We start from the raw sequence: 27,619 nt of genomic DNA, 5'->3' as shown, positions 1-27,619 counted from the left end.
AAAATTTGAAAGTTGAATTAATAATTACCTTAATAGCCTAACATAAAAACGTATTGAATATGCATTTGAGGTGACGGAACACCTTCTAGATTTCTCAGAGTGCAGCAGGCAGGTGCCGGAGCTCTGTCTAAAGCAAGAAGAAACAACGCGGCGGCACATAGGACCACAAGACCACTTAACACGGCCGTTAGGCTGCCGTGTCAAGTCTACTGTGCCTGGCCACTGTTTAAGTGGTCAGATGGGTGGGCCTGCAAGTGCTTTCAATATTTTCAAGTGGGCCCTGATCCAGAAAAGATTGGGAACTGCTGCCTTAGATATTGATCTTGGTCAAAACTTAGTTGTGACGGACAACCCTGCCGAATGGCCCACTGGCCCTGTCTCTGCTCTTCCCCAGGCTCATAACCATAGACTGTAAAAAATATAACAGCACTGTGTAAGAGAACACAGTGCTGGAAGGAGAGCTTCAATTCCAGCGCCGGATACTGGGCCATTGCTTATAAATGATGAGCTGATTGAATACTGATTTGATCAAATCAACTCACTCTGCAGCTCACAGAGGGGGAAGGAGAGTGGTACCTGAGGAGAGAACAGACAAGAAAACACACCCACACCCCCCCCCCCACTACAGCCGTAACACTCTCTCTCTCTCTCTCTCTCTCTCTCTTGCTGTGTCTCTGTCTATCCCTCTCTCTCACTCTCTCTCCCTCCCTCTCTTCTCCAGGGATCCCAGCCACCACCGGCAACAGTCTGGACTCTCTTCAGGACGACAATCCCCCACACTGGCTCAAGTCCCTGCAGAACCTCACAGAGATGGACGCGCCGCCCAGCTCCGCCACAGCTGCCCCCCAGCACCCAGCACACAGCGCCCCCTCCTACGGGGGCCAGATCCCCCTCCTCCACAGAGCGTCCTGGGCCTCCTACCCGGCCCCGGCCGCGGCCAACCCAGCCAGCCAGTTCCACTCCCCTCCTCCAGGCTTCCAGACCACCTTCAGACCCCCAGGCCAGAGCCAGACAGACCTGCTACAGAGTGCTGCAATGGACCGCCACTAGGGACTGTGAAACCGTCACACACACACACACGCACGCACACACACACACACACACACGCCACCCTTTAACCTACACTTAACTCCACAGAGAAACATTCAACCAAACCATGAGCGATACAGACAACAAAAATATTAACCAGTTATAACAAGATTATTTAGTTTTTAATTCCTTCCTCCTTCTCAATTTCTGAGCTTGTTTATTTTTGCTTATTTTTTTATTTATATTTTTTGGACTGAAGCGCACTATCCCAGCCAAACATTGTCCAACAACATTATTGATGATATGAACTACTGAGGCGCGTGATCCTGGGACTTCCAGGGTTCGCACTATTCATTTTAAGACCTTAAAAAAATTAAATGGGAGGATTCCAGATCATACAGAATTAGATGACCAGTAAAAATATATACAGTACATACAATTTAGCGTTGAGAAATTAAGGCCATCTTTGAGGACAATGAACCATATTAGGTGCAGAGTTCAAAACGACTTTACAGAAAAGCAACTTTTCAGTCTGTCGCTTGAGCAGTCGAGTACTGTGCTGCAGCACGTGAGGCAGGAGGTCAGTGAATCTTTGATCAGGAGGAGTACTTGAGGATGTTTTCAGGTTTTTTTTTTTTTTGTTTAGTTTCTTTATTCACAGGATCAGAGGATTTATGGGAAAGGAAGTGAAGAGTAGAAATGAATCCTCTGCTGAGCCGGTACTTTGGAAAGCGATACGACGCCTCACTGTACTAAATGTGCTGGTGGTCTATCCCCATTGTCTTATAGTCTTGCTAGTGGTGAGAGGGGTGGTCTCAGTCTTCTCAGGTGTTGCCTGGGAGGGACGGAGGTGGTCCATCCCAGCATGTTGTGACGGCCAGGCCTCTGTATCAGAGGGTAGTGCCTTTCCTAGTTCAAAGGGGGTGCCTCTATGAGTAGACCAGAGATGAGCCTGATTTATGCTTCGTTGTGCGCCTGTTGTCACACAATGAAAATTAGTGGATCAATAGATGTGGAAGGATCTCGGCGCAGAGTTAAAGACTATGGCACAAATGTGGCGCCACTGTGTGGCACTAACAGTTGCTGACCACCGGCTCGAAAAACAAAAAAGTCTGATTGACCTTCCGGCTTAAAGGTCTGACTCCTGAATACAAAGAGCTCTCTGGGTAGCTCGGCTGCTAGGCTGAATGCCAGAAATATTTGACGTATACTGCATGTGGCTGGTCAGGTGGTCGGAGTTGGCACAGACAGGGCAAGTAAAAATTTAAATAATGAATTTGTCAAATGTTGTGCTTTTTCTTTTTAAATTCAAAAGAATATTTGGTCTTTTTAACATGGATTTTGGCAGCTGCTTGACACTCGCTATCAAGTATAGTTTATACTCACCGTTGTGCAAAATCAGGTTTGGGAGATGACATCTAGTTTTACAGTTGGATGTGTGACATTTCTCCACTCCTTTTTAACGTTGACCTCATAACACTACATTTGCGCTGGGATAGTGGTTCTTCAGGGCAACTCAAGCAATTACTAACATGAATTACAGACATGACCCCCGCCCCATACACTTATCAAAAGAAAATCTTTTAATGGTCTTAAGTTTTTTTTTTCTCTCTCCTGTTGTGTAAGGTTCTGACAAATTCTTTTTTTCTCTTAATTTTTGCAGTATTCATTCAGTATTATTATTAAAAATTACGCCACTGATGCAGTCTAACAAAGGGTTTTACACAATGCTAAATACGCGTGTCTAAAATGAAGCGCTGAAGGAATTGCACACCTACGGGTCTGGAAGAAAAAGGAAAAAAAACAACTAAATCTCAAATAAAAGAGAAAACATGACACCTTGCATTGTTTGCTTTCTTATTTGTCAGGCCTTCTTGTCTCTTATGCAAATGACGTGTCAAGGTCAAACAGTCACAGAAATTGAGGCACTGAGCTCCAGGAGAACATTGGTACAGGATGAACTTTGGTACACTGAAATACCTGCACATGCTAATTTAGGTGGAAAAGGGGTATTGGCTTTACCACTTAAACCCTATGTACTCATTTGAGCAGGGTCCCACAGGGCTGGATAGTTGGATCTTTATTGATCACACAGGGGAATTTCAGATGTCGCCATAGCGGTACAGAAGTTGTGAAACACTGGACAGATGCAGACAAAATACACAGCTAGGAGTGAGTAACAAATAATACTAATGATAAAAATAACAGTAAGCAGGTAGTAATGCATGGGGATTTTGGAAACGAGTTCAGAGAAATGCCACTTTTTTCAATAATGGATAGTGCGGTACGAAGTAATGCGCTGAGAGCTTGTATATCTGCTATTTTTGAATTGCCAACGCAAAAATCTAAAATTACACGGATGCTTTCCCAATTTTAATTGGTGAACAGTATATTAACAATGTTTGCAGGTATACTGTAAATATGCTTGGTCCGATTTACAGCTTGTAAATCGGCTATTTTTATTTATTTTGCTCCAGAATAGGGACTCTAGGCTTAATGTGTTTAACGTGTATTGATGCTCATTAGGGCGTCATCCCGTGTACCCTGTCAAGACCAGCAACCATCGAACGGTGCTCTTGCACGTCCTGGTGATAACGTAGTGATGCTTGGATGGGCGTCAGGCGCCAACCAAGGTTTCCTGTAGAAACATCTAGAAAGGACAGACATCAAATGCTTCCAGTGTGGGCCAATTAATTTTATCTTGCAGTGGAGGCAGTGGCTTGTAGATAATGTCAAGAGCGAATTAAGCGCTCATACTGTGCCTGGCAAATGCACGCTTATAATACTCAGCGGTGACACTGTCGAGCCTTTCATCGACAGAAATGACTGCTGTTCTTTGCTAATTGGCCAAGGAAGCCGAGAACATCAAACAACATTTTTGGGACATATTTTAACTCCTTAATTAGGCAGGCAGTTTTTTTCCCCTCCTTTTTCGCATATTATTGAAATGATAGACACGTCTATTGAGTTGTTAATTGAAACTATCTTTCACATATGCATACAGGCTACAAATTGATCTGATAAGAGATTTGCAGATCTGTGGCCGTGTTGTAACTAGGCACGTCGCTGAATGTATATAGGGATATTTGGGGTAATTATTTTATGACTGCATGTTCAAATGTGCAAGCTAAAATGTATAGTCCACTTAGCAACACTTGTGCTGTTTCAACTAACAATTTTTCCTTCCTTATCAAAGGACAAAGCATAGTTGGCTACATGCTGGCAAAGTATTTGCAGCTTGAATGTTTGACTGCGTTAGGCATATCATATTTCACCATACTGTATTGTCGCTGTCGGGTGTCCAAAACTGTTACTTTTCAGGAAACCTGTTCCAAAGGATCCAATCTTCAAAAAAACATAAAGAATGTATTTGAATGAAATGCCACATGATGGATCTGTCATAAAAAAAAAGTCCTGAAGTATTATTTACTGTACATAATATTCCTAAATGGTAGAATGGCAGAAGATGTATTTTGAGGGGTCATGCACTCGGACAGGAGCATAGACAATTTGTCATGGGGCAAAAAAAAATTGTGTGTGTGTATATATGTACGTGTCTTTTTTATTAATCCATTAGTGGTTTTGATATCCTGCAGTGCACAGCTGCAGTGCTCTGCATGTGGAACACAATGACGAATTAGTTAAGTTCATCGGCACAAAAATAATAAGCAAAGTGAGGGGAGGAAAAAAAATAAGATAAAATGATAAACACAGCAAAATAAATTGCCAAATTCTGTAAGGGATAAAAAAAAGAACCTCTCCCAAGGGGCTTATAAAAATATCTCACCTCAAAGCCACCGAAAGAAACAACAAACGGTGTTATTCGTCCCTCGTTAATATCGTTTCAGCTCCTGTGTCCCCGTCACTCTCCTCAGGCTTAATGCATGGCGGCTGACGTTGGCGGAGTGTTTCATCTTAGGTGCCCTTCGCTTTTCTTTTATCTACCGTTGCCGTCTGGATGCGAAGGATTTAAATCGGGGGGGGGGGGGGGGGGGTCTTTCACGCCAGGTTTCCAGTCAGTCTCTCACCTGCTGCTTAATCCTCCAAGTCATGTTCTTTCTTCCAATGTGGGCAGGTACTGTCTGGATCAGAGATACTAGGCCACACTGTTAACATCAGTGATGCTGCTCTACCTTTTTAATTTCAAGCCCCCCCCCCCCCCCAGATTAATATGCATCAGGGTATGGGTATTATTATCATCATCGTCATCATCATCTCTGGGACCTCAATCTACACTGTAAACTCCTCTGTTAATTTAGAGTGCACAAATGCAACCAAATGGACCCATAAGAGTCCATTTAGTTCCATTTGTGCACTCTCAGAGATACAGACCCGTATGGATTCATTGGATCTATCTATCAACCACCCTCGTGGGGTCCCGCTGGACCCCACAAGGGTGGGTGATAGATAGAACCACTGATTTGCATTCATGGCATATAGTTGTACTGTAGGACTTTAGAGCAGTGGTTTTCAAAGTGGGGGGAGTTTTTGTTTTTGTTTTTTAAAGCCATTTTGCAATAGGGGGACACAGCAAGAGGTTATGGCTTACTTGGGGGAACCCCTGCAGTAGGCCACAGACCTCCATTTGCTACAGTTTGTTTCTTTTTTTTCCTCTGGGACCTCAATCTGCCAGTTAAAGGTAGGGTAATTGATTTTCTTTGGTTAAAATAAGTGTTAAATAGCTCTATATTCTGATAGTACTCATTGCAATAGAGTGTTTGTGCAGTAGCAGGAGTCTCCATTTCTCTTCAGCTCTTTATTAAACAGAAAATGCATTTTCAGGTCAGGATACCAATTTTATCAAATCAGGATAGAGAACTCAGACAGGATACAGATTGAACAAGTGAAATTGGAAGTGATGACATAAAGATAAACAGACAAAATTGTAACTTAAACACATAAATTGGTACTCTCTACTGATTGGCTGACATTTTGTCACCTACCTGAAAATGTATTTTCTGTTTATCAAATAGCTGGAGAGACAGGGAGACCCTTGTTACTGAAAAAATGCTCTATAGTTAATATCAGAATATTGTGCTTTAACCTTTTAACAAAAACCTTTTTGTTTTATCACTTACCCTACCTTTAATTTAACAGTGTTTTGTACACTAGAGTTTCAGACACTTATGCTGCGTTCACACAAAGATACAGGGTGCCAATCATTTCAAATGGAAACCAGTGACATGAAGATACAAAGATGCTTCCGACGTTTGTACAGCTACAACAGCTAAAAAGTTGAGCTGGTTTCAACTTCAGATACAAAGCTACAAATATGCTGTGTAGCTTTGTAGCTTTTGTGTATATAGATGGTCCATTTGTTCCTATCTATCGATCATTTTGCTTTCATAAAAAAATTTCTTTATTCAGCACATAATCTCATAAGTGTAAGCTGGAGACCCTATTGTACTATTTGTATCTTGAATTTGACCTTACAATGTTGTATTCAGGAGGAAATGTACACTCTATAAACTGCCAGTTATAATTGGCTTTCTCCAAGAACCGATGGTTAAATAACAAAACTGCTCATTTGGCTGGGGACCCACTCAAACCCCCTCAAAGACCCCAGAAGGACCCCGGACACCACTTTGAACCAACCATTGATGTCAGGCCTACCGTTTACCAGAGAAAACCCAGCGCATAATAGTTAAAACATATCACAACAAGCATCATTAGTAAACACACCAATGAGATTTATTTTTGTAATGATTTTACATTCCACAGTTGAACATTTCCAGGTTTTCTTTTTTCTTTCTTTTTTTTTTTGTTCTTTTGTTTTTTTAAGTTTACTCAACAGACACGTTACTGATGTTAAAGGTTTGATAGATCCTTGTTTGTTTTTAATGTCCGTTCCAAAATGGAAGTTGCAGTATCTCTGTTTTTATTTTATTTTTTAATTGTGGTCAGATCCTTTGTAGAACAATGGTCCCGCGTTCCCTGTTTTCATGGAGTAGTTCAATAACACCGATGAGGCTTCTTCTACAGTGTTCCTACAGCGCTACTGGGGCAAGACTTTTAGTTGACATATGTTGCTACGGTACAGTACTGTATGTGATGCCTAGAGTGTGTTTGGTGAGTCGAGGATCTAAATTCTAAAGAGTCTAAGCTATTTTGATGATGAGAGCCTCTGTTCTGTAAACTCATACTTTTCCTTTTTGCCAACTCAACTTCTTCCATTTTGACGTGCGACTTTTCAAACGAGACAGCGGGAGAAACGCGGGGAACTCTTTGGAGATTTTAGCTCGGTGTGGTGCACTGAAATCATCCTATAGTGTAAATACATCAGCAGGTATCTCTGTTTCAGCTTATTCTTCCATATGTGCTTTTGTGTGCCGTACGTATGTGGTATTGAATAGAATCATCAGCAGTGTGTCGGAGCCCACCCACATCCTGACCAAGGCTGTTCCGTTTCATTCAGGAGTGATTGGAATGGAGCATTTCTTGGTGAGAAAGAGTCGAGGAACGATTGTGGCTGTGCTTTAGTGCGTGTGTCTTGTGTGCATGTGTCTGCAGTTTCTGGCCTTCTTGATGTCTTATTGTGTAATCTTGGTGGACTAAAATAAATTACAGGTGGTAAGTATGTCAAGGAGCACTATCTTTTGTAAGGTTGTTTGTGCTTATAAGGACCCAATAGGTTCTGCTTATTTCCAATATTTCCTCTTATATTGTTATCAACTGCATAGCACAAATCCTCCGCATGCCAGCGCTTTCCGGGAGAAGGTTCTCTAGTGAGGAGGGTTTATTCTTCCAGGAAGAGTTTAAACTTTATTTTTCACACCACAGCTCTTGAAACGTGTCCAAAGAACTTCAAGTAATTTCACGGTCAGTTGCATTATCAGCTTTTGTCCAAAGGAGCATTTATTAAGGGGGGAAATGTATATATAGGCTGACCACAAAGCTTAAACTGGGCCGCCTGTTTTTTCCAAAACAGTTTTTAATGCACCCTATGGATCTCCTTATAATCTCTTTATCGACTGTATTAACAATGCATAATTGAGGTTTTTGGAGAGCCAGTGTGTGCGATTTGATGCTAATGGCAATAGGAGAAGCTGCCCACTATGAAATCCTGTCATCAAATTCTGATTGTACCTTACTTCAAGATCAAGGTCAGGTAATTAAGAGACCCACAAGCCAGTCTTTAAAAACTCTGCTCAACTAGAGTTTAAAAGAACTGCATTGGAGAAACAAGTCTTTGGGGCGATCCTTCATAATGGGGCGGTGATTTTGATATTCTTGGCGGCTGTTCTTGCCACTAATCTAGAAACTACCTTGGATTTTGATGTCAACAGATGTATCAGTTGGCAGGGTTGGCAATGTGAAACTATCAATCCCACTATAATCCCATTGATTTGCGTGAGGGAAGGTTCCATCATATCTCGTACGTTGATAAATCTATTATCTAGTAAAAATCCTCAGTGTTAATTTAATTTGGAAGTTGTACACTCTTAAATTAACACTAAGAATTTTACTGTGTATATTGGCAAATATTTTGTGTCTCCCTATTCATTTCCTACTGCACTTGTTTGTCTTTAGGTTTTTGATATAAATGTATATTAGGGGTGTCAAAAAGAGAAATCTATCATCGATTGAAATGAGCAAGAATCAAACCTGTGACTTCAAAAATCCGGAATCTTGTTACTATCAAATGCTTGAATGGTACCTGCTTTACAACACTGTTTTTTCAGCAGTGTGTTTAACCACATCAAACCTAGAAAATAGCCGATCTACAGGCTCACAACATTGTGTGTAGATCGGCTATTTTCTGCGATATTAGTGTGGAGTGAAAAAAACAGGAGGGGGCCAAGTATAGAGCCCTGGGGGACACCTTTCAACTAAGCATAGGATTTAAGCGGTTAAAAAGTTTGAATCAAAAATGTGATCAAATTGTGACCTTTTACATCAAATATCGAATCGTTGATTTCGAGAACTGTGACACCCCTATAAGATGTAACGTACAGTACAGCCACTCTAGTCCCCAAAAGCCTGCTAACATGATGTTTTGCAGAGGTCATGGGGAAGGAGAAAATGAGCATGACAAATGACAGCATGCATCAACATCGGGTTTTGGACAGGCTCCATATCCGCTCAGCCAGGACATGGAAATACTAGCTGCTGAATGGAAGTCTGGGCGAGCAGCAACAGGAAATGTTGCCACACGAACCTCACTTACAGTACTTACTGTTGTGGGATGATGTTGTGATAATCTTGCATTATGTGCAGCGAAACATTCCATTTTAAATATTCTCTGAAAGAGATTTTGGTCCTCTGACAGAGCTGGCTTAATGCAAAATTTTCAGGCGAGGGCCTTGAGGAATCTCAGATTTGTCCATATTTTATCTCCCATCTTCGACAGGTTCGGATTAGTCGGGAAGAATGATGGCCTTTTATTTCCTGTTGTTTCTTTGTAACAGCGCATGCTGTGTTCTAACACTTTGAATTTGCCTTTCTGCATAGTGCTAATACAAATAAACTTGCCTTGCATTTCCTTTTTGCCCTCCACTCAAAAGGTGGAAAACTAGGAAAATTCTGCCACGTTCCGGCTTCTATAAAAAAAGAAAATTTGAGCCGGAGGAGAGGGAAGCTGTGCTGAAGAGAGATGGCATAGTTTCCACGTTCAGAGATAATGTACACAGACTCTCCAGGAATAAAGCCGCTGTGTGTTCCCATGAGATGCAATGAGCTCCAGCCTCCACAGACATGCTCAAGACAGCCGTGCTCCTATGTTGAACCTCACCCCCACTCACCCACCCTCAACATCTTCAAACGGCCTACCCTTGTATACCTCGTCTACTGGGTGAGTCCCCATCGCGTTGACAAAGGCAGACGTACAGGTGTGCAGTTGAAACAGGATACTGCATCTTTCCATTTCTTCATTGTTCCTGTTCACCAAAAGCCCTTACCTTTTATATATCCTCAAGGCAGAGCTTGACTTTATTGTCATAATTTTTTACAACTGACTTTGTTTTTCGTTTAGTTTTTTTCCTATATAGACTGCAAAACAAACACGCGCACACACACACACACACACACACACACACACACACATCTCTATGACTAGAATGGGGAAAACAAATCAATCAAATGTCAGTCGCACTTCACATACAGCCGTTCACAAACAAATCGCACTCGGAATGAAATAGGAATTCATGTATAAAATGCTTGATGAATCGGAGGTGGGGGGTGGGAGGGGGTAGTTTGAAGGGAGAGGAACGCTCTATACGAAGAAAAAAAAGAGAAAAGAAAATGTTTACTGACATGAAAGTTTCCTGGTTGTGATTTCTCTTGATAATTATTCTGTACAGCAATGTACAACAGTGGGGTTACTGCGAGATCGAGGCGTCCCCTCGCTCCCCCACTTTCCCCAAGTCAACCTATAGAGGGGGCCCGCATACTGTACAGTAAACCGATGGTACTCAGTCCCAGCCTTTTGTCCATTTATTTGGCAAGTCACATGGGTTCATCACTCAGCCCACTTCCTCATCCACCGAGTCCCTCAGGAGCCTTCCAGGGGGCCAAGTTTTCCATGAGAGAACCGAGTCATTCTTAAAACACTGTGGACATTTACACTTCAGTACTTTGTGTGTTGTGTTACGTTTGATTTTTGTGTTGTTTTTCCACACTCACAGTAGGTTTGTGTTAATGGTAACGCCCATCCAGGAAACAGTTGGCACCGCAGCCAAACAGATTTTTTGCTCACGCTGTTCCTCTTAAGACCACCGCACGATCCAAGATGTCGCCGTTTATAGTGTCTCTACAGTACATTGTCCCCCCCCACCCTTGCCATCTTCGTCTCATTTTCCCGTGGAGAAGGCCATGTCATGGTACATCCATTTCAGCATCTGCTCCACAACATTAAAACAAGCACAACTTCGATTTGTTGATTATATTTCTCTCAGTTAGTTAATCTTTTTTTTTCTGTTGTCTTCAAGATAGGCAGATCATCAACACACCCATTGTTATTTTGAACACACAATAAAAAAGAAGAAACTTTTTTTTTTCTGCAACCAGGAGAGAGTGGAAATGAGTTGATCGATGAAACGCATGGAGACCGTCGGGGATCCGTTTTGTCTTGTTCGTGGATCTGTGTTTTGAGTCGTCGGATGTTAATAATCTCTTCTCTATGGCCGCCCCCGGTGCTCCGGGGTCGGTGTTGTGGAGGAGTCGGGGGTAACGAGCCGGTCCGCTTTTTTAACACCGTTTCTCAACATCTGGTCCGGGGCCCACCAGGGGTCCAAATGGACGCTTATGGGTCTGTAACTCTGAGAGTGCACAAACGGAATTAAAATGTCTCTTTTGGACCCCAATCTACGCTGTAAAATCCGCGGTGTTAATTTAACAATGCGAATGGAAGTTTGGTTCCATTCGTACCCTCTCAGAGTTACAGACCCCCCCCCCGGGACCCCGACGTCGAGAACCAAGTGTTTTTAGCACACCGTGCCGTTCTCCTGTCGGGACTTGGGGCAGGTGGAGCGGGGGATGGGCTGGACGGAGGGCGCCAGCGTGCAGAAGAACCCGGCGATGAGGGTGAGACCCAGGCCTCCCCAGGCGCAGAACATGGACCAGCCGTAGCCGTGGCCGATGTCGTCGGGCAGGCCGTACAGGTAGCGTGGGTAGCGGGACAGCTCAAAGTTGATGCCGGCCACGCAGGTGCACAGGGAGATGATGCAGAAGGTTCCTGTACGGGAAAAACCACAAAGTGGGAAAGATGTTAAGAAATATTTCTTTTAAAGCAGGCCTAGAAAACTTTCTTCACTTTATGTTTTTGTTTGCGGTTTGGTATCCGTTTTAGTATAAAGGTAACTTTTGTTTTGTTTGTTTGTTAGCCACTTGAACCATAGCGTCCCTATTCTGGGATGGACATTCGGGAAAGAAATACCGTTGTAGCTTGTATTTTCACAAAAAAAACAACCTAACATAGAACCTAGTGGGACTCTCGGCGACTAAGTATAGTTTGGTTTAAGTGATTAATGTTGACCTCTGTAACACTTCAAAAGTGCATTAGAAATGTATTATTATAATTATTATAATTTTTATGTTGGCGTTAGTAGGCATTTGATCCAAACTGATTGTACATACTGTATCGCACATGATGCCCCCCTTTGAACTATAAAGTGTTTAACGTGAGCTTAATTTACATTGTTTTATTCCATGGTGTGTTAACATAGCATGGCTGTAAGGCATAGCATACTGAGAGCTGCACGGGGGAATTAAACTTTCAAATGGCTCATTTAAGCTCTTTATAGTATGTGCAATTTAGGAATTCAAGTCAAAACGATACAGTGTTACTTACACTCACTGTATGTAAATATTTAATGATATAAGTGTTAAATAGCTCTATATTTGGATAGTAATCATTGCTAGCCTGTATAGTGTTTGTTCAGTAACCGGGGTCTCCATGTCGCTCCAGCCCAGTCTCCATGTCGCTCCAGCTCTTTAGTAAGAGCTGGAGAGACATGGCGAAAGGGCCTTTCTGTGAGGAGTTTGCATGTTCTACCCTTGAAAATAAATGGGATACAAAAATCATGGGATAAAAAAATAATAATCAGAATATAGACCTTTAACCTTTTTGTTTTAACTCCAAAAAATATCACTTGCATCACCTTTAAAGGCTAGAAGAATATTGATGACATATCCCTTGGCCTTTAACAAAGCACAGATCACCTTAACCCCCTGCTCTGTTCAGTAGTACAGTAGTTCAAATACATTATTTGTATAATTTTAATCATTTGCACAGTGTGTTCCGTCCAAATAAATCCACCGCTTGGTGGCTGTGCTCATTTAGCTGATTTAGTGCTGATAGTGAGGCTAAATTTGGCCTCATTTTCAAGCCCCATGCGCCCCTTTGGGTGTGTTGGCTGGGATTTGGCCACTGTAATCGGACCGGGCCTTACCCCCCCCCGCGCACTTTTATTACCACCGAACCTAATTGGCTTTTTAATTGCCTGCTCGTTATGCAACCGAAGGGCACAGCAATAATCCCCGGCCCCATCTTAATTGAGTCTGTGCTTTGGCTCCTGCCGTGGCAAAAGTCGTACAGTGCATAGAATGTCAGCCAGTTCCTCTGACTGAATGGGGCAGCCTATACTGACGGAGCTGGAGAAGTGTGTGTGAGAACGTTAAGTGTGTTAGAGCCAGATTAGTGTGTGAACAATAGAGCAGTCTGTTTCCGTGTGCGAGTGTGTGCATTTGTGTATACTAATGCACATCAGTGGTTTTCAAACTTTTTTGTGCCCAAGGCACACCAATGGGCAAGTCAAGATGTCAAGGCACAATTGTATGCATAGTGAAAAATAGCAGACCTACAAGCTCACAGCACAACGCATCGCAATGAAAAAGTATTGATATAGTAAATAAAAACAAAAACAAAACTAAATTCATTTATTAAAAAAATTAAAGGACCACCTCACCCATTTTCAACCTATCCCTCATATAATTTGTCCTCATGGCACCATTTCTGTCGACTCACTCTGTGTCTCAGAGGAGGGCTCTGGGCAGCATGAATGCAAGAACAACAGGTTTCTATTTCAGCATTCTAACTCTCCAGGAAGAGAGGCTGCAATTTCTATTAGCTTGGCTTCCCCATCGATGATGTCATTGGTAGCCATTTTGGCTGTCAATCCATAGCCCACCAATGAGATGCAGAGGGATTACACCGAAATGGTACAATCTTATAATGAGCATTAGTGAGGACCAACTATATGAAGATAAATTGTATGTTGAAAATTACTGAACGTTTTTCTAACTTTTCTTCTCTAACCTTTATTGATAGAGATGTAGAGAGGCAGGAAACGGGGAGGAGGGGAGTGACATGCAGCAAAGGTCCGACCGGCCCGGGAATAGAACCCGGGACTCGCTGTCAGGCATCAGAACCTATGTGGTACTGTATACGCGCCTTAACCACTCGGCTAACGCCGCCCCCCAACTCTATGTATCGTTATATCCATTCCAATAATATGGTGTGGTTGACACAAAATCCCAAGGCACACCTGGACTCGTCTCACGGCACACCGTTTGGGAACCACGCGAGCAACGTAACCTGACTTCATCCATTAATCAACATCGCCCCGCTACACTAATGAGAGGTCCCACCGCTGCGCCACCAGGGCCTCCGTTTCTAGATGCGGTCGACAAGCAACGCGAGCCAGATGTGTGAAAAAGACGAATGCGTGCATTTGCCTGTACCCTTTGCTTGCCGTATAACGGTTGCTATAAATATATATATACTGTATATAGTTTCAAGTCCCACTTTCTACAGCAGGGTTGATGTACTACTGTACAGTACACCTGCACGTTTGTTTGGTCCCACGAGTAAAATGCCTGCAAAAGTTTCTGCCACTGGAAGTCTAGTTTAGGTTCACGTGAACCAACCTAATTAACCTATTCAATGCACCCCTGCTGATGCACTCGTCGATGCGCACGGCAAGTGGCTAATCGGCGAGTTGGCGGCAACCTGGCGGCTCGCTCGGGCATGCCTCACGAGTCTCAAGGCCTCGTTGTCGGCACGCCTGCCTTATTCTCGAATCTGAAGTAATTGAACTGCTTAAACCCTATATTTAGTTAACTGGAGTCCCCCAGGACTCTATAGTGGCCCTTCTGTTTTCACTCTACACTAAATATCTTCGCCCCGAAATGGCAGATCTTGCGGCATGTCGTGAGCTTGTAGATCTGCTAAAGATGTGCAATAGGGTTCAAGTGGTTAAAAAGTCATGCATTTGTTGTACAACCTTGCCCATACGCAGGACATTGCGTGGAGACAAAAGGGGTGCTCCCCTAAAATACATTGTTTATAGGGGAGCATAGAGTGAGGATCAGGGGCTATAGAGCGTCGCAGTTCCCGCCCACTTCCTGTTTTTTTTGGTGCCGGAAGAAAAAACTCAATGCATTTTTCCATTGACATTTCCAAAAATATTTATATCTATTAATTTAAGCCTCGAATCAAGCCATCATGACATGACATGAATCATGACCATAAACGTTTGATTCTGTGATTTTTTTTGTTGAAAACGGCAAAACAAAGGGTATTTATTAAATATAGTATATCATATAATTAAATATAAAATAAAAAAAAATCACAGAAAAAAACGTTTTATGGTCATGATTCATGTCATCTCGTGATGGCTTGATTCGAGGCTTAAATTAATAGATATAAATATTTTTGGAAATGTCAATGGAAAAATGCATTGAGTTTTTTCTTCCGGCACCAAAAAAAACAGGAAGTGGGCGGGAACTGCGACGCTCTATTCTAGGATCTTGAGTGATCGGAGGATTAGCCCAGGACATTAACCCATTAAAACCTGAGGCCGATTCTACAAATGCCTTCTAAATCAGTAGTTCTCAAACTTTTTCGTAATTCAACATTTCTCAAACATTTTACAAAAATGTTCAAAAATAGCAGATGTACAAGCTTGCAGTGTGGCACGAAGTGAAGCGCTGTGAGCTTGTATATCTGCTATTTTTGAATAGCCAATGCTAAAATCTAAAATGACACTGATGCTTTCCCTGTTTTAACTCTTTCAGTGCCAATGAAATAAAAAAAATATTGAGAACTTTGCCAGAATTTTTTTTTAGTTTTTTCAAAGAAAATAAAAAGTGCTTAGGAAGCGAGATACAGCCTTTTTCAGTTTTAGGTTAAACAAAGAGTGGATGGAGCTGCAAATCTTCAGATAATGATATCTTGGGTTCTGAACACTTTTTTTAAAAACTCGGGATTTCTCGTTCTGGCACTGAGGGTATAACCCAAAAACTCGGGATAACTCGGGGTCTGGCACTGAGAGAGTTAATGGGTTGCTTGGTATAAAAACACTATATCACGCGTTGTGAGCTTGTAGACTGGCTTTTTTTAACTAGCCAATGTACAGTATAAATATTTATGCTATATTAACAAACTCTGCTTTGGACCCCCTGGAACCCCATCAAAGACCCTGCGGGGTCCCCGGAACCCCAGTTTGAGAACCAACAGTGTATGACACTCACCTCCCATTAGAAAGAGTAGGCCGGCCACATACTGCATGAGGCCTCGGTCCCAGCAGCAGCCCAGCACTCCAATGATCCAGCCGAACAGAATGATGGCCACCGCCATGCCCATGAAGCCTGCTGTCATCCGCCGCAAGTCTGTCAACACAAACACACAAACACACATCAAGGACATGTTGAAACGAGACCAAAGCAACATCTCTCTAGCCTGACACTCAGCCTGAATTTTCCTTTCGTTTCACTCCATTATTCAGTCTGAAAGCCCTCTCAATGCAGCGGAGTTCTGACATGGGGGCGTGGCCAAAGTGGGACTCCACTATGAACCAACGCGATTGGTTCATACTGGATTGTCCCGATCCCGATTCGTCGTACAGATTTTCAACCGAGCAACACCCGCCTTCGAAAGCGTCACCAGACCCTGAATGCTAGGCAAAGGATTCAGGGGGTGGAGCCAGGCTAACATCTCTCGTCTCTGTGGTTAGAAAATATTTGAATAAACGTTCCGGGGCTTTTCATTCAAAAATAAAACAAAGCAAAACAAACTTACTTTGTTATAACATTTGCTAGGGTTGGATTTCCTGTGGGGGAAGGGGGGCGTTCATTTTTATGGCCGGTGGGGATATGTTTTATTCCTGCTTCAGGTCAGACTGAATTAAATATGCATGGAAATGTAGACTATGATACTTTACAATAGCGTAATGTGTAAGTAGATAAGAAGTAAAATGCCACCCCTTTGTTAGTTAGTTTTTTACAAAATCCAACCCTGCCATTTACTCTCATGTACTTGAGAGTACAACAGAAACTATTTTTCACCATTAAAGGCATAGTGTTGGTGATGCTCAGGTTTTAAAGTTGTTGTACTACTGTATGTGCAGCAACTCATAGCCTAACACTCTGATCAAAACAAAAGTTTTACAATCTAGTAAACTTATCTGATGAACTACAGAATGTATAGAGAATATGTATCTCGGCGACTTCCATTTCACTGGAGGTTGGAGTAAAAACTGTTCAGATGTGTAATGGGTGAAATGCTTCACCGGTGCACTCACCCCAGAAGACTGAAGTTATACAGAACACAATGGCCTTTATTTCTTTCAGACAAAAAACAACAACGCAGTCCTCAGTATGAACAGCATTGAAAAGGGGGGGACCGCTTTTCAACGCTGAAAATAAGCCAATTTTTGTCCAGCAAGATAGTATACGTGAAGTACAATATGAATAGAGGCTTCAAACCAAAGCTCCACACCTGCTCTAATGTACCGGCTAGTTTCATCAAAGGACAACATGCTGCTTGCTCTGAGTTATCTGAGTTAGAACAATGGATGTACGATAATGACATTTTGGGCGATATCCGATTAACCGATTCTTTGCATGGTCAAATTGCAGATACCGATATTGCAATACTTTGCAATACCAGTAGGTTTCACCTTACACCTGTTCTACAGTTACTGTGTTTCTGGATATAGACTTCTAATAAACGGTGCATTCTTATTACCTGATTCATTAGGCCTACTGATGCACATATTAGTGCAAACATTTTTCCAACTTGTTGACCTTTTTGAAAGCTTCTCCAGAAAACACTGATTGAATCTGCAGCCTCCTTCAATCCTAAATATAAAGTAAAATATTGTCTAAAACCGATATATTATTTTGGTATCAGATCGATACCGATATTGCTTTTTTTAAAGGCCGATATTGCCGATACCAAAATGATGACCGATGAATCATGCATCCCTTGTCAGAACCTACATAAATAGAGCTACACTGCATCTCCGCACCCAGACCCAGACCCAGTGCTAGGCAATTTGGCGCCCTAGGCAATATTTTTCCTGGCGCCCACCTCCCACCTCCCCCGCCGCGCCACCGTTTTCTGCCACAGCGCCACCTAGAGCGCCCCCCCCCCCCCCCCGCCCCATGTGCATGTCAAACTGGGGGTCCTTTGAAATGAAAAAGGATGAGAATCTCTGCAACAGAGAGAACATAAATCGGTAAGGTGCCTCCGCGGTGCCAGAGAGCAATCAAATAAAAAGGCCCTCACTCTGTGCCATGCCTCAAGGACACGCCTGTTCACTTCAAGAGGGTAATACCAGCGACAGTAGGTGCAAAACGCTGTTGTCGGGCAGAAACCTTTTATCTCCCAAGTTTTTATGTTTTTTTTTCCTGCCGTACAGCGAAAATGGCAGATGTGTGAGCTTGTAGAAACGCTTTAAACATGAAAGTGGTTAAAGTGGCAATGGGGCATGAAGCCACAGGCTGATTTCGTAGTTTGTTTTCCAGTTCAGGTTAAAAACATGGCAGACTTGTAAGCAACACAGCTGCACCAAACAAATTAATAATGAGTGTGTCCTCTCCTCCGCGTCGTCAGTGCCCATACCCTAGGTGGGGTTGGCGAAAGGGCCTTTCTGTGTGGAGTTTGCATGTTCTCCCCGTGTCCCCTAGGGTAGGTAACCTCACAAAAAACATGCAGTAATCCTGGTTACAGTTTAGGCATTTAGCAGACGCTCTTAATCCAAAGCGACTATACTGACTACTGGGAAAGGAACTGGTTGGAATATCGTGTTCCTTCCACGCGCCCATGTCCAACCGGGGGAAACTCCCCCCTGTCAGGTGATAAGAAGCGGCTTGCTAACTCCTCATGCATTGAAGGAGGCATGAGCTCAGTTCTGGGCTCTGCCTAGGCTAGCAGAGGGAGTGTAGCTCCCAGGATTACATAGGCAATTGGCACTGAGTGAAAAAATGGGTTACAAAATCGTGTGATAAAAATTTATAAAAATGAATAAATAATGAGTGTGTTTTCATAGGTGTGTCCAGAGCCAAGGGCATGCCAATGTGCAAGCATGATAGACAGTATTGACACACCTAAAATCTAGCACACCCATTATTAATGTGATTAGCTGCAGCTGTGTTGCTTACATCACTGTGTACTGTAAGGTCAGTGTTATGCAGCCTGCCATGTTTTTACCCTGCTGTAGTTTTTAACGTGAAGTGGAAAACAAACTACAAAATCAGCCTAGGGTTTCCATTCCCTTTAAATATCCAACCAATGAAAAAAAGAGCTTGTGACTAAATGATCCGTACATTGGATTCATTGGAACACAGGTCCCCCCCCCCGCACCACCACCATTTCCTGCAAATGATTTGTATGTCCCAATTTTTGGGACATACAAGGTCTCCACCCGACAACGATGAAAAGAGGCCGTGGCTACCGATCGCGCCGGGGGAGCAGGGAACGGAAGCAGCAGTAATGTGGTGGAGCAGGCTGGAGGAGAGCTCGGAGCACCTCCCCTCCCGTGTAGATATTAATGTCATGGGTGAGCTGCTCTGACACGGCATGGTGAGAACGGGGCGCTGCGAGCGCTGGCACAGGGGCTCGGGGTAGAGGGAACCATGCAGTGAGAGGAAGAAAAGGTCATAATATTTGCCCTGAGAGCAAAACACAGACAACAGAGAGAGCTTTCCCCGAGGCTTGTTATGCGTAACGGAAACAGCGCTTGCATGCTAGCAGGGAAGTAGTGGGCGGGTGTGGGAACTGCGCCGCCCTCGACCGGAAGGCACGACAGAGGCAGCCATAGCTGAATGCAGTGGGGATTCCAGTGAGTTAGGAAGTAGTGGGCAGGTATTGGCAAGACCTTGAAAGCACAACAGAGGCAGCCATAGATTAATGGGTAGAGAGACCACCATGGGAAACAGAAGGTTCCCCGGTTCACAGCCCGGCCCCGGTTGAAGTGTCCCTGAGCAAGGCACTTAACCCCCTAACGCTTCAAACCAAAAAGCATGACCATCATCAACCAAAAATAGCCGATGCATTGTGAGCTTGTATATCTGTTATTTTCACAGAATGTAAGCCCCCAGAATAGGGACGCTAGGGTTCATGTGGTTAAATGAATACACCATAAAAATTCTGAGTATTCATTTAACTCAGAGTGTACACATGTAACCAAACAGACCCATAAAGGTGTGTTTGGTGACATTTTGTACATTCAGTTACAAATGAATATCAATATTTCCTTTTCATGATCTGAGCGATATCAAACGGGGAGCTTATGGGAATCTGAAGTGGACATAACACTGACCCTCAAAGGGTCAAACAAAGGTGCTTATTGGTCAAAAACCCGGATGTGTGTCTCAAAGAATAGCCGATCTATGAGCTCAAAACGCGTAGCATTGTGTTTAGATTTTTTTGCTACTTTAGGATGACAACGATGACCATCATCAATTCAAACCATGATGACATAAAACCAACAACAAACAGAAATCCTCTGCAGATGCAACCAGCGCTGTAGGCTGCAGTCACAGTGACAGCCGTTTTCTTCCAGCGACAGAAAAGGAAAAAAAAAAAAAACGACGCCTCGAGATGAAATAAGGCACAAAACCTGGAGTTTTAATTCAAAGTGTAGCTCACAAAATAACAAGCCTGACGGCGTTCTGTCTGTCAGGTCCGTGCTGGCCGGCTGGCCGCACCCTGCAAGCGCAGTGTTTTCTGACAGATTTGTGACGCTGAATTGTCCGTCTCTGTTTCAGCCGGAGGGAGCCGCAGTGGAACGGCCTGTCAGGGGCCTTGTCAATCAGTCACTGTCACCGTCGATCACCTCTGACTTGTACGACAGAGCATCAGCAAACACAAGCTTCCCCCAGAAGGCAAGAGTGAGAGAGAGAGAGACACCCACGCCCGAGTGACAAGCGGCGACATTCGTTTGTGAAAGACAGCAAAATGTCCTCTGCTGGCTGAGTGGTCATGTTTACTATGTGCTCCTCGACAGCGTGTATGACGGCCGGGCCGACTTCTGGCTCCACATTTCGCTTCTCCCGCATCACACAGGTTTGGATTTCCTGGGGGGGATACATGACTCTGCTTTTGATATTCCCCTACGGTAACAGGAACACTCGCCCCATTTTTTTCATGGGACGCTCGCCCCGGGCGAGGCGGACCACTTGGCCCATTAGGAAGTTAGGAAGTAGTTAGGCAAAAAACGCTGTCTAAAGCGGACTTGAGCCACGAGAGGCACCGGCGAGCGAGTTGCCGTGCCGAACGTTGCGAAGTTCGGTAGTCTCTGTACCCCCGAGACGTCAAACGTGGCCGAGTAGGTTCTGGTGGCCAGAAATACCTGGTGGGTCTGACCGTTCCGAGGTCGCCGGATTTGACCTGGGGCAAGCGTGTTTTGGGACGAGTGTTCTTGTATCCCCCCCACTGGTCATTCATTTTTATATTCAGCAGGGATATGTTTTATCCCCGCCTCTGGTCAGATTGAATTAACATACTGTACATGCATTTCCTTTTGGGAAATGTAGATATGTCTGATATGTTTGATATTATGCGATGCGTGCGTGCGTAGTGCGTACGTGCGTGTGAGAACAGCCTGCTCCCACAGGTAGCGGCGTATGTTGACCAGTGCACACATCGTGAAGAGGACAAATGGAGCGAAGCAACAAGAACCTCCATGGTGCAGGAGCTGATGTTCTCTATGCCAGTGGCTCTCAACCTTCTCTGGATCAGGGCCCACTTGAAAAATCTCAAAAGTGTTTTGAGATCACCCATCTGACTACTTAACACGGCTGGCGCAGAAAACTTAAAAATAATTTAAATAATTCCTATTTTTTACTTTACCTTATGACAATGTCATTCCAAAGTAGCGAAAATAGCTGATCTACAAGCTCACAGCGTGTCACTATGTGACACGTAGTGAGCTTGTGAGCCTATGATGACATACCCCAATTTTTTTTTTTTGGGTATGTCGGATTTTATAAATATTTAACCAATGAAAAGTATTAGGAAGAACTTGTGACTAAAATACAAACTACATCGGATCCAATGGAACACTTTTTTTCCCATTTCCTGAAAAGTAACGGTTTTGGACATACAGGGTTTCCACCCGACGCCGACAATATGCTAATAAAGACAACGCAGCGGGGGGGCATTCAGCGCAGGACGTACTATGAAAAGAGAGAGAGTTTGGAGACACGAGTCACATTTTTAAACCACAGTTCACTCTCAGCAGCAGTCGCTGCACGTATGCCACAAATGTACGGATCAAACGTAACGTTTTAATCCGCCTCACAGCCTGCCTCTGTACTTTGTCGTGTCATGTCATGTCGACTGCACACCAGAAACGTCTCAAAAACAAAACAAACGCATGACACAATCATACACGTACACTGAGACAGAATTGATGTCAGTATCAGTAGGACAGAGTTGCATGTTCTTGTGAGCAGTGTTGGAAGTTACTTAAAGGTAGGGTAAGTGATTTACTTTGGTCAAAATAAGTGTTAAATAGCTCTATATTCTGATAGTACTCATTGCAATAGAGTGTTTGTTCAGTAAAAGGAGTCTCCCATGTCTCTCCAGCTCTTTTATTAAACAGAAAATGCATTTTCAGTGTTCTCTCCTGATTGGCTTAAATTGTGTCACCTACCTGAAAATGTACTATATTCTGTTTACTAAAGAGCTGGAGAGACCCCTGTGACCGAACAAACGCTCTGTTGCAATGATTACTATCAGAATATAGTACTTTAACCGTTTAAAAAAAAAGAAGTAAATTAACAAAAAATGTCACTTATCATACCTTTAAGTAAAAGTAGCAATAGCAAAAAATACTCTGTTACAAGTAAAAGGCCTGTAGTCAAGAAACTACAAGAGGAGAGGAGAGCGGAGGAGATGAGAGAGGAGAGGAGGGCGGAGGAGAGTGGAGGAGAGGAGAGCGTTTGAGGGCTTGGGACGAGGCGTCAGCAGTGGTGGAAAGTACTCAACTACTGTACTCAAGTACAATTTTGATGTTTTTTTTGTTTTTTTTACTTTACTGGGGTGTATCCAATTTTTAATGCTGTACATTGTGGTATTGCTACTTTTACTTAAGTAAAAAAACTAACAATTGAGGTTCTTCTTCCACCAACTGGGCGTCAGCACTTCTGTGACACATAGATAGACTCTAGCTTTAGCGAGGCAGAGAGGGAAAGAATAGCGGGGCGGGTTGTCAGTCAGCAGCCGGGAGGCAGGCCAGCCGGGGGACTTTTAAACTAAATTCACTTTTCTCAGCCAAATTATGTGCCGACACAAAGTCGGCAGATAAACAAGTGCCGAGCTTCAATCCAATCCTTCTGGATGTGTAATCACAACTTTGGCATGGACTGAATAATTAAACCGCCATTTGGGCAGGAGACGGAAGCGAAGCGTGGGCTGATTATGGGATGTACGTCATTAGACGCTAAGTGTATTTCCACTACGTGTTATAATTGATCACTGTTTAAAGATGTCATGCACGTCCTTCTTGATGCTTGTCAATGCAGCTGTCAGCCTGCATGCGGTGGCGGACATAAGTGCAACAACTCAAGTACTGCACTTAAGTACAATTTTGAGGTAGGCCTACTTTTACTTAATTTGAGAACGTCCATTTTCCAATACTTTTGACTTCTGCCCCACTGTACACATCAGAGGCAAATGTTATATACCACGGTTATTTGAAAATGTTAGTTGCCATTTACGTAGTAGATTAAGATTATTATTCCAGAACATACATTAACCAATTAAACAATTTTTTGCACTTTGTGTATTCGAGAACAGCCGATCTACAAGCTCGCAACGTGCTGCGATGCAACATGTTGTGAGCGTGTTGATCTGCTAGCGTGATTTCCAAAGATTTTTGACAAAACATTCTGCATAATGACACATTTACATTAGGTACTTTACGTCTATTTTGATGCCAATACTTTTACTCAAGTTTGAATACAGAACTTTTACTTGTAGCCGAGTAGCCTACAGTACTTCTCCATTTTGGTATTACTACTTAACCCATTAAAACCGGGAAAGCATCTGTGTCATTTCAGATTTTAGCATTGGCTATTCAAAAATAGCAGATATATAAGATCACTGCGTGTCACTTTGTGCCGCACTGCGAGCTTGTACATCTCCTATTTTTAAAAAATCTTGAAAGTGTTTGAAAAATCTATAATAATTTAGATTTATTGTCACAAATCTGCTCTTCTGGGGGTCCCTGGCACAAAACTTTTTCATATGGGGGTCCGCGGCCAAATATATATAAATTTGGGGGTCCTTGGTGCGAAAAAGTTTGAGAACTACTGGTTTAGAAGGCTTTTGTAGAATTGGCCTCAGCTCGGGGTTAAGCAAAACAAAAAACTGAGTACTTCTTCCACCAGACACCACAGCCTGCATGTTGTAGGCTCTATGAGTCCTGCATGTAGTATAACGCCAGACAAGGGCAGCTGAGAGATGAAGGGGCCCTTCTGCTGAAAGGCCCCTGGGAGCTGTCAGATGGCCTCCATGTAAAAAATGGATCCAACCACATTTAAAGGGCCCTTTTTTCCCTTCATACATCAGAACTGTGTTTGGTCCCAGCTGTCACGGTAATTGGAGAGATGTTTTATGTCTTTAAGACAACCATTTTTTAAGCCAACAAAAGGCATTTCTCCTCTAAGGACTGTATGGAGAAAGACAAGAATATCGGCGCAAAACACAAATTGTACTGATAATCAATTATAACTCTGTGTGTGTGTGTGTGTGTGTGTGTGTGTAAGTGTGTGTGTGTGTGTGTGTGTGTGTGTGTGTGTGTGTGTGTGCGTGTGCGTGTGCGTGTATATATAAAATATTTTTGTTAATGAAATAATAAATGATGATAATCAATCCCTATTTTGGGCAAACTAAGTAAAAAAAACTGGGGAGCTCGGGTGGCCAAGTACCTGTCTGCCCACCAGCGTGGAGGTTTTGGGAACAAATGCCACCGTGTGGTGGATATTTTTACACCTGTCAGCAGGGAGTGTTGGGCGGGAGGAGTGGGACGAAGGCTCTAGTCTACGTCATTACAGTGGGGGCTCCTCACTGGCAGGTGAGTCAGTAGGATACAACAGCAGTGAAAACACACAAAATGTGTGGGAATTGGCAATGACTAAATTGGGGAGAAAAGGGGGTAACAAGCAACAAAAATAAATAAATCAAAAACTGAATGTTTGACTGATGAAGTTCCACCACTGGTCAGCCGGTTGGCCTAACAACAAACTAGCAGTCGCAGAGCAATTATCCTTCCAGGCTATGGGATGTAGTCTATAAAAACCCTACTATGTCTTTTCATTGGAGCTGATGCTACTTGTGTGGCCAGGGTCGAGTACATATCTCTGATGGTTGCTGGTTCCAGTCAGCCTGGATGATCTATTAAACAGGTACGACCAAAATGTCTACAGCCTGAACATCACTGACTGATGAAGTTATAGGGCACGGTCACACATGCACGTCTCTGCTTCCGGCATCTGTCGTTTCAACTTAAAAACCCTCCAGCTTCTTTTTTTAGGGGGCACTCGGGTGGCGCAGGGGTAAAGTACATTAACTCAAGTACTGTACTTAAGTACATTTTGAGGTACTTTTACTTTACTGGAGTATTTCAAATTTTCAATACTTTTACTTCTACTACATCTCAGAGGCAAATATTGTACTTTTACTCCACTACAATGATTTGAAAACTGTAGTTACTAGTTGATTTAGATTATTACAAAACACGTGCAACCCCTTTTTTGATCAGGAGCACGCGCACGCACATACATAGATTTAAAACAACCTTAAATTCACACCTCAAGTTAACAAAGGCTGCCGACTGCCGGTTGTCACACCAGCATACATTTACATAGGACTAACACAGGCATGAGCCTAGATGTATATCAAATGTCCATTGTGTGACTTGTAGTGTAGGTCAGGGGTCTTCAATGTTTTCAAGCCAAGGACCCCCTAGCTGAGAGAGAGATGAAGCAAGGACCCCCTCTATATTGTATCAAATTGTGTTTCAGTGTTCAATTGTGTTTCTTTTGCTGCTCTTTTTTACCTCTACACTACAACTCTTTGCCAAAAATAGCAGATCTACAAGCTCACAACGCCTCGCAGCGCGAGGCGTTGTGGATCTGCTCTTTTTGGCTTAAGTTCTCCTCAGAAAAGGGATGCTAGGGTTCAAGTGGTTAATGTAAAAAAAATGAAATAATATCACACAAAGATTTGGCGGACCCCCTGTAGTAACTCTGAGGACCCCCTAGGGGTCCCGGACCCCCTGTTGAAGACCCCTGGTGTAGGTGTTAAGCGACGTGCACGTGACGCCATTAAAATAGCGTCCCACCACTAACAAAATCACCAATACAACACTGTCCACCACCACAGAGTCTAGGCATTCAAATCCACCATGGTGTTGCGTCTGGCTTGCTGAGCATCTATACGAATACAATTGGACGGGTTTGGGGGAGGGAAGCTAGGCGGGGAGGGTGATATTTGTCGCTGCACGTACGGCTGTCAGCAGGGGAAGTCAAACAAGAGGAGTAGGACTCATTACTTTTTAAATGTAAGTTAAACATTGGCCAATGTGTGTTATTTCATAATTGTATGAGTAAACAAAGAATTGCCTACATTCAGCAACGGCTGTCTTCTCTCCTTGATGTGTGCGCACACACACACACACACACACACACACACACACACACACACACACACACACACACACACACACACACACACACACACACACACACACACACACACACACACTTGCTGCTCTGTAATCTGCAGGTGCATGGCCAGCTGCTCATGGGAGGGCTGAATTTTGTTGAATTCATACTCAGGTATATACTTATTACTTTCCATCCACGACAATAGACTTATCAAAATGCTCATGGTCCTAGATTGTTGTTTCAGTTACTATATGCTTCAGCTTGAGAACTTAGCCACCTACCCTTGGTGAGTATTGTTGGATTGTTGTTGTCAACCTCAGTGGGAATTATATTTCACCATGAAAAAGGGTAAGTGTGCGATGGTCTATTCTGTTCCGTTTAATTGATGTGGGCCACTGTGCCTTGCTACGCGATACATACTGTTTTCAGCCCAGGTAAAATACACAGAAGACCACTTGCTTGCCATTGCTTTTTGTAAAGCCTTATTTATACTTAGTTGCGTGCCGGTGGTGTCGCACACAGAAAATTGCCCATCTACAAGCTCACAACATGTCGCGTAGTGAGCTTGTATCACAACTTGTATCACAGCTATTTTCTGTACACGACACCGCGCAACTACAGTAACTATAGTTCAGCCTTAAGAGTAAAGTTTGTCTCTCTTGATTTCCATATAGCTTGCTGCAGGTGGGTTGGTACTTGGTGGGCCTTTATAATATGCGATGTGTGAAGTTGAAGCTTTGTTTCGGTTCGTTTCGGGTGGTCTGATTTCAGGCACGTTGACCTTAATGGGCCACTTTAATTCTGGCGCTCTCAACGGTGCTTATTGTAATTTCCAGCTTCCATGGGCAAAGCTAAAAGCGTTGTCACTAATAGTCCACTGTGTGGGTGCGTGGGTGAAACCCTGTCAGGCTCAGTCACGCACATAAATCATGTGCACAATAAATTGACTGATATGCAGGGATATTAAGCTGCCATCGCTATTCTAGACACCCTCCCCAGTTCCCCAAGTTACCCTGAAGATTAATCAAACCACACCCAACCCATGCCTACACTTATAACTGTGTCTAACCCCCAACCAGCTTCAAGCTATAAGCATGAGATTGCGTCCAACCAATCAAATGACAGAGTTATCCACTATCTAGGTCAGTGATTCTCAGCCCTTTTTCATTTCAAAGAACCAAATGGACCCATG

At 43.3% G+C, this 27,619-nt stretch overlaps 2 protein-coding genes across 3 annotated transcripts in view; one reads left to right on the top strand and one right to left on the bottom strand.

Annotated features, from left to right (window-relative positions):
* cnot4b (CCR4-NOT transcription complex, subunit 4b) overlaps positions 1-2,865 on the top strand; it is a 35,644-nt gene extending 32,779 nt beyond the window's left edge. For both annotated transcript variants that reach the window (XM_080421439.1, XM_080421440.1), the window contains one exon: positions 722-2,865. In XM_080421439.1, the coding sequence (XP_080277565.1) occupies positions 722-1,050 (329 nt within the window). In that variant the 3' untranslated portion in view covers positions 1,051-2,865. The remainder of the gene's footprint in view (positions 1-721) is intronic.
* An 8,585-nt stretch (positions 2,866-11,450) lies between these two features.
* The window catches only part of tmem178bb (transmembrane protein 178Bb), a gene marked incomplete at both ends in the record, with an annotated part of 158,602 nt that continues 142,433 nt past the window's right edge, over positions 11,451-27,619 (bottom strand). The window contains 2 exons of the mRNA XM_080420672.1: positions 11,451-11,701; positions 16,000-16,137. Of these exons, the coding sequence (XP_080276798.1) occupies positions 11,451-11,701; positions 16,000-16,137 (389 nt within the window). The remainder of the gene's footprint in view (positions 11,702-15,999; positions 16,138-27,619) is intronic.

Source organism: Gymnoscopelus braueri (assembly GCF_963280865.1).
Source record: "Gymnoscopelus braueri genome assembly, chromosome: 23".
NCBI lineage: Eukaryota > Metazoa > Chordata > Actinopteri > Myctophiformes > Myctophidae > Gymnoscopelus > Gymnoscopelus braueri.
This window is presented reverse-complemented; position numbering and strand designations above follow the sequence as displayed.